This window comes from Phaethon lepturus, unplaced genomic scaffold (genome assembly GCF_000687285.1).
Source record: "Phaethon lepturus isolate BGI_N335 unplaced genomic scaffold, ASM68728v1 scaffold28036, whole genome shotgun sequence".
NCBI classification, from domain to species: Eukaryota; Metazoa; Chordata; class Aves; order Phaethontiformes; family Phaethontidae; genus Phaethon; species Phaethon lepturus.
In genome coordinates, this window is record NW_010548709.1 from 8,508 (window position 1) to 18,380 (window position 9,873).

Sequence of the window (9,873 nt, forward strand, 5' to 3'; positions counted from 1 at the left end):
CCACTCTGCGTCGGGACCTCTCTTCCCAGACACTGACGTCATGGCTTTGCTTTTCCCTTTCAGGACATGCCTCGAAAGCATCACACCTGGAAGGAGCAGAGTCCTTGGCTGTCTTCCTTGGTGAACGCTGCGGGGACCGGCGTGCCCACCAAGGGCTTCCCCGTGGGCGCGGATGAGCAGGCGGCACGCTGGAACCCACCCCGGTGCGGCGTGCGACCTCTCTTCCCAGACACTGACGTCATGGCTTTGCTTTTCCCTTTCAGGACATGCCTCGAAAGCATCACACCTGGAAGGAGCAGAGTCCTTGGCTGTCTTCCTTGGTGAACGCTGCGGGGACCGGCGTGCCCACCAAGGGCTTCCCCGTGGGCGCGGATGAGCAGGCGGCACGCTGGAACCCACCCCGGTGCGGCGTGCCGGACCTCCCGGCATCCCCGGACGGCCAGAACGGGCGGAACCGGCAGAAGCGGTTTGTCCTCTCTGGCGGACGCTGGGACAAGACTGATCTCACCTATAAGTAAGAGAGGCCCGAAATGGGAGTCAGGCTGGTTTGCTTCTCCCTCCCCAAACCTCTCAGTCTGCTGTTTCCTCGAGCGCAGCATGCTGCGACGAGAGCATAAAAGCTGGAGGGCAGCCCTAAAACCGGGTATAGCCTCCTGGGGGCAGGGTCGTACCCAGAACCTCCACATCCCCTCACGCACAGGCTGCCAGAAACACAGCTGCCCAGCCGCCCCTGCCCAAACGCCTTCCGCACAGCCGCTGTGTCACCCCTCGGTCAGCCCTGCCTCAACACCCCCCCGTGCGTCTGTTCGCCCCCCCCGCGCCAAACCCCCGACACATGCCCGCCCTCTCCTGCTGTGCCTTTGCTCCCCCCAGCCACCCTGCTCTGGGCTCACTTCACAGTTTATTTTAAAAAGACCTTTTTATTCAGCTGTTATTGATGTTCCCATAAACACGGCTTCAGTGTAAAGTTCTACCCAAGTCACCCGACACGTTCTCCACTGCGACTCTGCCCAACAGGCTTGCGGGAGGGTTGTGACGCCTCCCCAGCTGCCCACAGGGGCATGAGCGGAGAGGTGAGCACGCTCGTGCGGACTTTGACAGCACGTAAATCATCTTTTGTTTAAGTAAGTGCAGGAGACAGTTCCTCATAGTGTTAGGAGGTGATAGATAACAGAAAGGCTTCTTCCTTTTTTTTCTTTGGTCAACAGTGTTAAAGAAAGAAACACAGCAGAGACGCACACACACCGACGCTGTTAATGGAAGGGAAAGCAAGCTCCCTCTGTGGCAGACCTCAGTCTGCTTATGTTATAGGAGGGCAGAAGAGGCAGCAGCTGCTCTGGGCAAGCCCAGGTTTCCAGGGCCAAAAAATGCAGAGATTTGAGGAGGGGAAACCACATCACACCGCTCCCAGGCACCTCTGTGGGGCTGGACTTATGGGGGACAGACCTGGGAACCGCTGCGTCACGTCACTCCAGAAAAACACAGATGTGCAAAGCTCTCCAGAGCGTTCAGCTCTGGGCCCACCAGCCAGAGGGTTTCAACACTGATGGGATTTATCTGCTGCACATGTGGCTTGGAAGAGGGTGCCGAAGCAGTGCTTGTATGGATTGGAGATGTTCCAGTGCTGAGAGAGCCCTAGTGACATTGATCCTACAGCTAGTATCTTCGTGACAGCAGTGTCCATGGGACAGTGGCTGATGCTCTCCTCATCCAGTGTCTGTTGCTTTTCAGAATTATCAGGTTCCCGTGGCAACTTGTAAAAGCTAAAGTGCGAAGGACCATCGAGGAAGCTTTGCAAGTCTGGAGCGACGTGACCCCACTGACCTTCACCGAGGTGCAGGAGGGCCGGGCTGACATCGTCATCGATTTCACAAGGTGAGCACGGTGGGCAGCAGCAGCCTCCTCCCAGACAGAGCAGCAGCCTTCCAGGCAAGACCCCAAGCCTCTGACCAGAGCAGAGAGCTGCCAGCACACAGCTTAGGCACTTCAGTGGAGGCTCATGTTTCTTCTTTCAGACACCGGGATTTTTTTGGTTTTGTTTTTCTGGTTTTTTGTCGGTTGTGGGCTGCTTGGTGTAAGTGCAGCTGTTCTATGCTGGCTGTGCGCAGTACCGTTACTGATCATTCATTAATTTTCCTGGTACATTTACATTTCTCTGCCCACAGGCTGTTTTCCTAAGTGTTTGTTTTGACTTTCTATCTTCAGGCCTTCTATCCTGTCCCTTGACTGAACGACGTAATTGTCTGGCCAAAGACAAATATAGTTTCTTGGTTAAATGAATCTTGGCTCCCGGCCTGAAATTCACTTTTGGCAAAATATGCACGGGGGCAAAGACTTCCCTCTGCTGTGTGTTTGCACAAAACTAATAAAGGCAGTGGAGACCGTCCAAGCAGTGATGCGATGTGCGTGCTGTGTGTTTGTCTCTGCCTTCCTCAGCTCTCTGAAGTGGCCACATCTTTCATGGGCTTCCTTCACTAGTCAACAGCAGGGTTGGCTTGAGTGAGGACCTGAGGGTTTGGCTGAGTTTGCTGCCGGCTGCCCCTCTGCATCCCCTCGCTGCCCAGCTATGTCAACTTAATCTTGGCTCGAGCAGTCACCTCCTTAATTCTTCAGGCTCCATGGTCAGCTTTGGGCTGGAAGCTGAACGGGGGGAGGAGAGAAGCATCCCTGAGAAAACACAAAAACTCCCCAGGGCTTGGTATGACCGAGCTTTTGCTTCCTCAGTGCCCTGATGCAGAAGCAAGTTTGTGGCAACCTGAAGGGCTCAAAACAGTTGATCCAGACTGGTGGGACGAGCTTGGGATGGGAGTGAGAGCTGCTGTCCCCTCGCAGTGGCTCCCCACCTTTGGCTGTATGAAGCTGTTCACTGGAGGTACATGGCTGTTTGTCTGAGGTGCAACGTGTCTTCCCTCCAGGTACTGGCATGGAGATAACTTGCCTTTTGATGGGCCCGGAGGGATCCTGGCGCACGCGTTCTTCCCCAAGACACACCGTGAGGGAGACGTCCATTTTGACTATGACGAGACCTGGACGATTGGGAACAACCTGGGTACGGTACTGTTTCGGCGGAGCTGTGGACGCTCCAGGATGCTTATCAGGGTACTTGGAAATGATTCAGTTGTGGTGTGAACAGGGACCCTCTAAAACTGACAGGCAGCAATCATTTTTGTGGTGTGCATTGTTGTCTCCTACCACTTACAACCCTACTGGTAGTATTCAGGTCTTTTCTTGTCACCTTTCATCCACAGCAAAGCCCGTGTCCAGCACCAGGACCCTGGTGTCCCAGTGGAGGGGCAGCAGGAGGGACACATCTGAGAGGCGGCTGCTCTGCCCAGCCACGCGCCCTGCCACTTGGGAACTGTGCCCAACATGGGCAGGAGCCGTTAGAAATAAAGCAGGGAAGGGGTGAAAGAAAACTGAGGCTCAAGCACCGGCTGACCCAGCCGTCTTCCAAAGGGCAGCCGCAGCCCCAGTCCCTGCATGCACTGTTCACCGCCTGCCCACAAAGTATTTTCTCTTTGAACAAGTCCATAAAGGGAAACCACCCAGGCTGCAGCTCTGCCGCTGTGGCCTGGGAATGCTCTGACCATAAACAACGCCACAGCGAGTCAAGACTCTTTCTTCTTTTTTTTTCTTTTTTGCTAATAATAGGTCCAAGCTGCTAGCTCTCTGCTTGGGCACTCAGGGTCTGCTGCCACAGTATCTCATGAGATATGCAGTACTCCCTAGGACCATCTGAATCAGTGCCCAAAGCATCAGTTTCTGCAAGACCCACTAAACTTAACCCAGGTCAGCCCCTCCTCCTCCTTCCCAGTTTATCTACAAGGTCAAAGACACAATCACAAAGCCCAACTTAAACCCCTGCCTCTGGGGTTTCCCAAATATTTTGTCCCTGTTGATGTTCAGGGCTCAGATGGGCTCCTCCAAAGTCCACTTTATTGCCAGTTGTATGCCCGCTTGAGTCTGTGTGTGGGGCACAGGACTGCTATGTCTCCGACCCTGTTCATGCTGACCCGAAACAAGAACCGCAGAGCACCAGATCTTTCTGCAGAAGCATTTTCTGCTCCTTAGGTAAGGGTGGGCTCTGCCATTTTTCACCCTTTGTTGGGGCTGCCTGTGTTTTTCAAGAATTTCCTACATTCTCCCCTGAAGACAGTGCTGGAAGCAAACCAGGAACTGAAAATGGATGCCAATTCCCATCAGAATCCAGCTCTATTCCATGGCCCTTTTTTTCCCCCCTACATCTTCCATAAATAAATGTTGTAAAAGCTTTTTGCAGCTAATTGCCATTTAATATGCTGAAAAGAGGTTTATGATATAAACATGGATAAATCCTTATCTCAGCTCTCAGTGAGACAGGGAAATCCTTAGCCTCATTTTACAGATGGGCGAGCAGAAGTAGGAGGAGGGCTAAGGTGTGCCTTGGGTCCACCCCGAGCCGTGTAGGAAGCAGGACTCCACGTGGAGGACCTTCTGTGAAGGACACGGTGGTGGCCCCCAGCACAGCTCCTTCAGGCATGCTGTTGTTCACCTCCCCCAGAGAATCTGACAACAGCACCGCCGATCTGCCAACACTGGAAAGCATCGAGTGAGGAGCCTGCCAAGCTAAACAGAAGTGTCTGAAAGTTTGTAATAAATCACTGACATAGAAATCCCACTTTCTCAGCTGACCTAGATGTGTTGATTTAATTGGGTCAGTGCTGTGTAAAAGCATCGCTTCAATGTAAAGCTGACCAGCGGAGGAAGACCACAGCTCACCTTCCCCTCCGCCCTTCCCAGGTGTTCCTCCCAGCTGCATCCCCGCTGTCGCATCCCGTCCCGGTGCTGAGAAGTGACCTGCTCGCCTGGAGCCAGCAGGGAAATCCTGCTGGGAGCAGCAAGGCTGGCTGACTCACATCCCTGCCTTTCTCATCACTTGGGCTGCAGCTCGGAGGGTTTCTGGCTGAAGGCAAGTGAATGAATACGCTGGGACTTGTCAACAAACAGCCCTGCTCACAAGTTTCGCTGCTTAATATGCCTGTCTTCCAGCTTTCCCTGAAATTTATCAACTTCAAAAAGGAGCCATTGGAAGCTAAACAACACCTGCCAAATGACACATTTTTGCATACTGAAATCCACTTTTCCCCCTCTCCTTTTCATGGAGGTCATGTATTCCTAAAACATGATCTCCCATAAATCAGACTCATGCTTGAGTCTGATGAAGAAGGCCCAGGCCTTGACACTGGATAATTTTTTATGGATTTATTTGCAAATGTCAGCTTCTTGCTACAGTGCACACACAAGCAATAAGTGAGCTCCCTCTGCTGTCTGTGTGACAACGGCCATTAGCAAGTTTTAATCCTCACTGATGCAGGTATCTTCCACAGTGGACGTGATCTAAATGGGACCTGGTACGCTACAGCTGTAGCCAACAACTGCTGCAAGGCTGGGTGGACAAAACCCAACCTTACCACCCCAACACCTACTTCTATGGGCCACACTTCTTTCTCCATGCAAACTTCTTCTATCCAAAAGCGCACAGAAAACTTGTTTTCTTCCCGATAGCTGGATGGGGTACAGAAGCCCCTGGTGACAGAATTACAAATCACCATCGTGCCCAGGCTAGTACCTGAGTGTATGAATTCACTCGCAGTGCTGCAGGAAAACCCGGGGAACAACAGCCTGCGAGCGCTGCAGTCGAGGTAGATTTCTCTTTCCTCGCGTTGGGCTCTTACAACATACCTCAGTGCATTGCCAGTCGCTGGTAACTGGTAGAAGTGAGCCCGGGAGGCAGGCGTCCCCCACACAAGCAGGCAAAAGCATCTCCAATCTTTTCCCTTTGCAGGCACTGACCTCCTGCAAGTGGCTGCTCATGAGTTTGGCCATGTCCTGGGCCTGCAGCACACGGCTGTCTCCAAGTCGCTGATGTCTCCTTTCTACATCTTCCGCTACCCGCTAAGTCTGAGTGAGGATGACAAGCAAGGTATCCAGTACCTCTATGGGAAACCCAAACTGGATCCTGACCCAACCCCAACTCAGCCAGCAGAGCTGCCCCAGCCGGACCTTGAAACAAATGAGATCACCAACGTGGAGGTGAGTGAACAGCTTGCCTGTGTCCTCCTCTAACACCACAGCTTGTTCCCAGCTGCGGGGACTGTCCTCACTGTGAGGCCAGCAGCAGCTTTACCCATGGTTTGGTGTCTGTGTCTTCTACCCGTGCTGCTGAGCGCAGGTCCGGACCCCACGGCTGGCACTGCCAGCCAGCCTGGGATGTGCGGGGAGGGGATCTTTGGGCAGCATGTGCCCAACCAAAACTGGCTGAAAGCAGGACAGTTGCCTGGACCCAAGGACTTCCCATCCATTGAACCCAGCCTGAGCAAGGGAGGCTCCCTTGAGTCCAAGCACCTGACCGGCCATGCTTTGGCAGTCTGTGCAGCCCGACGCCTGCGACACAGCTTTCGACGCCGCATCCACCATCCGAGGGGAGCTGTTCTTCTTCAAGTCCCGCTATGTGTGGCGGCTCCGAGCTGGAAAGCTGCAGGACGGCTACCCAGCTCGAGGACCCTCTGGGCAATATCTGGTTTTTCCAAGGTAAGAGCTGGACTGGGATCAGGTGGTTGATGCCACCTTCGAGGACCCTCTGGGCAATATCTGGTTTTTCCAAGGTAAGAGCTGGACTGGGATCAGGTGGCTCGGAAATGCGTCTTCTTTACTAAAGGGTATTCAGGACCCAACAAGCTCCTGGGAGAAAAAACCTTCTGGGCATCCTCAGCAATCCAGTGATCCTTGTTATTTGTTTCCTTCTCTGTTTAGTTTAAACTTTTTAGCAGATATTGAGGGGGGAAGAGAGAAGGAGGGGTCACTTTTATTTTAGACACAGCCATGATATCCCATTCTCCTTTTCTGGAACACAAACTTTTGTTTTGAGCCTGTGCCCTGGCAATGCTACTGGCAGAGGAGGAGGAGGGAAACACTTGCTCCATGTCCTCAGCTTCCTTGGAAGCACTGTGCCAGAAGAGAGCCCCAGACCCTTTCACAGGTTGTGAAACTCCTGCGCCTGTGCCCCTGAGGCCCTGCTCAGGGGATGGACAGCATCTTCTCTGCTCCTCAGAGACCTGGATGCGGAGCTTCTGTAGTACCCCCAGACTGATTGAGCCTGCAGGGAGCCTGTGTGCAGAGACAGGCAACCTCCTGCCATCACAGGGATTAAAAACCCGTTGCCTGCAGGAGGCCAGACCTCCTCCTGGCCATCTCTAGAGTTCAAGACCAGCAACAACCCCTGCTTTAGGTCCACTGTTTTCCTCAATGCTCTTTCCAAGCATAACTTTAATAGTGGGGATGCAGAATGACAGCGGTACCCAGCTGCCCTGGGTGTGCACACCCCGTCTGCACACCGTGAAACCGAGTACCAGCAAGCACACCACGCGGCTCTGCAGGCAGCGCTCCTGCATAAACAGATTACTTAGCACCTGACCTGCACACAAGGACTTACAGTGCTAAAATTGGCAGGCTCCTACTATGAGTTAAAATGAGATAAGGGGAGAGTATTACATGCCATACGCTAATTGCAGATATTCCCATTTTAATCTAATCTGGAAATATGCTTCCAGTCTCCATTTCAGCCTGGCAACTTCTTCCTGGTTTCTACACCTCACTGCTTTACAGCCCATGCCCCCTTTGTGCCTGTGCATGCCCACGTATGTTCTCCTCCAAGCGCTGAGTTTGCAGGGTAGAGGCTGGTCCCTCCAGCCAAGGTTTTTATCATAACTTCCACGAAGAGAGAAAAGACAGCTGCTAAAACAGTCCTTCTTGTCCCACCACTGACACCTTCCAGGTTGGACTGAGGTGGGAAGTCAAATCCTTTGCACTGCGGGCACTTTGGGCACCTGTCAGTGATGCTGTCCATGAGCCCGGTGGGGTTTTTGCCTCTCATACAGAGCTTTCCCTGGGAGCTCTGCCAAAGGCACCAGCTCCAAGTTGTGCAGTTGACTGCCAAATTATCAGACGCCAAAGAGCTTCTGAACCCTTGTCTCCCTTTCCTATCTCCTCACCAGATTCTCAGTACTGGATTTACGATGGCGAGAGAAGGGTGTCTGGTCCTGCCCCGATTGTGGAGCTGGGCCTCCCTGCATCCCCTGTGCAGGCAGCTCTGGTGTGGGGGGCTGAGAAGAACAAGATCTACATCTTCAGTGGAGGCAACTACTGGCGCTTCCACCCTCACACCCGTCAGGTGGACAACATCTACCCCCGGACCATGGCCGACTGGCGCGGTGTCCCTCAGGAGATCGACGCGGCTTTTCAGGACGAGTTTGGTCAGTGCAGCAGGGACATGGCCTGCTCTGGGGTGGGCGCGCAGGCTGACGCCACTGCCCAGCTGGAAGAACTGGGCAGATTTAGACATTTGGCAGTAGCAGATGCTTCCCAGCCATAGCACACGCTATCGCATGTATTAGTGTATAGAGAGAGAGGTGGCTCTCTCCAGTGGGTAGGGAACTGAGGCTTCTCCCATAAAAGTGAGAAGCTTTGTCATTATTAATTGCAATAATGAACAGTTAAGTGTTTGATAGGAGAATTCAAACTTCTGACCAAGAAATGGTCACAGAGTTCTTCCTACCCAGCTGTTACTGCTCATGACAAAGAAAGTGATGAGAAAACAGCAGAAATGCTGCCCACACTTCAGCCTAGGCAGCTGTCCTGATGAACAGGCTGCTTTCCGCGCTGCCTAGTCCTCCCAGGTGTGCCCCATGCTGGAGACAGCATGGCAGTGCCACAGAAACACTGAGGACAGCCAGGGTGCTTGGGATGACAGGTGTGGTGACTGCCTCTCTCCTCCCAAAGGATGCGGTGGAACAGCTCCCCACTGCTTCCAGAGCCTAAATCCCAGAGCAGCTTCCCTGCAGTAACAGATGCTCTGCAGCCGGTCTTCACAAGCTCCCTCTCACAGGCCTTGTTCAGGTTCTAGATGTCCTCTGCCCTCTCACGGTACAGCATATTTAAAACCACCAGGAATATAGAATAAAATCCTGCTTATTCCCCCATCAAAACTGAAGCTGTGTAAGCTGCAAACCTGGGTTCAAGTGAAATGAATCTAGCAGCATCTCCTGCCTCTTCCAGGCTCTCTTTTGGTACTGCACATGCTGCAGAGTGGCAAGAAGACAAAATGCCAGGAAAGAGCTCTGAGCTGTGCCAGCTCTGTCTCTCCTAACCCTTGCTCTCTCACCTGCAGGTTTTGCCTATTTCCTGAGAGGCCGAGATTACTGGAAGTTCGATCCAGTCCAGGTGAAAGTGCTGGAGGGCTACCCACGCCAGATCAGCCAGGACTTCTTCAGCTGTACGCCTTCCTCCAACTCCTTCAGATGAGGGGGGTGCCTGTGTCCTCCATGCTCCCCTTTCATCACCCTGACCTCCAGCAGCCACACAGAGGGTTTCCTCTGCCATTCCTGGCTTCCTTCCAGGCTCAGCATCTGACACAACATGACAAAAGTTTGCTCCTCTCAAGTTCCAGCAGCCCCAGCTTCAGTGGCTATCAATACAAAAGCATCTGCCATGCTCTTTGCAGGCAAGAGCAGCCACTAAACCCTTAATACGGCCACAGTCTTCCAGCAATAGCATCCCAAAAGCCCTCAAGCCAGCCTGGAACGGGATCACGCTCTCCTAATTAACCTGGACCCCATCCTGCAGAACTGATCCGATGGCATTTCCTACGTTTACATAGCTCACACCACCAGCCCTTTGCTGCTGCAGACGTTGGCCTGAGAGGAGGAAGGCTTCCACTGAGACACCCCCTCAGCCATAGCCGGGGCCTTTGAAGGACACTGACTGCCTGTGGAGAACGCAGACGCGTGGCCGCTGCCAGGGTCACTTCGCCAGGGCTGCAGTGACTTGCCAGGGCCC

The 9,873-nt window shown here is 53.3% G+C and overlaps 1 protein-coding gene across 1 annotated transcript; it reads left to right on the forward strand.

Moving 5' to 3' along the window:
- Positions 1-63: 63 nt before the first annotated feature.
- On the forward strand, positions 64-9,339 carry MMP11 (matrix metallopeptidase 11 (stromelysin 3); the record flags this gene model as incomplete). Its single annotated transcript, XM_010290069.1, is given in 8 exon segments — positions 64-210; positions 264-514; positions 1,732-1,875; positions 2,916-3,049; positions 5,825-6,072; positions 6,407-6,644; positions 8,034-8,291; positions 9,206-9,339. Coding segments are annotated over 8 exon segments (1,554 nt in total), but the record flags the coding sequence as incomplete, so codon positions are not given.
- Positions 9,340-9,873: the final 534 nt, after the last annotated feature.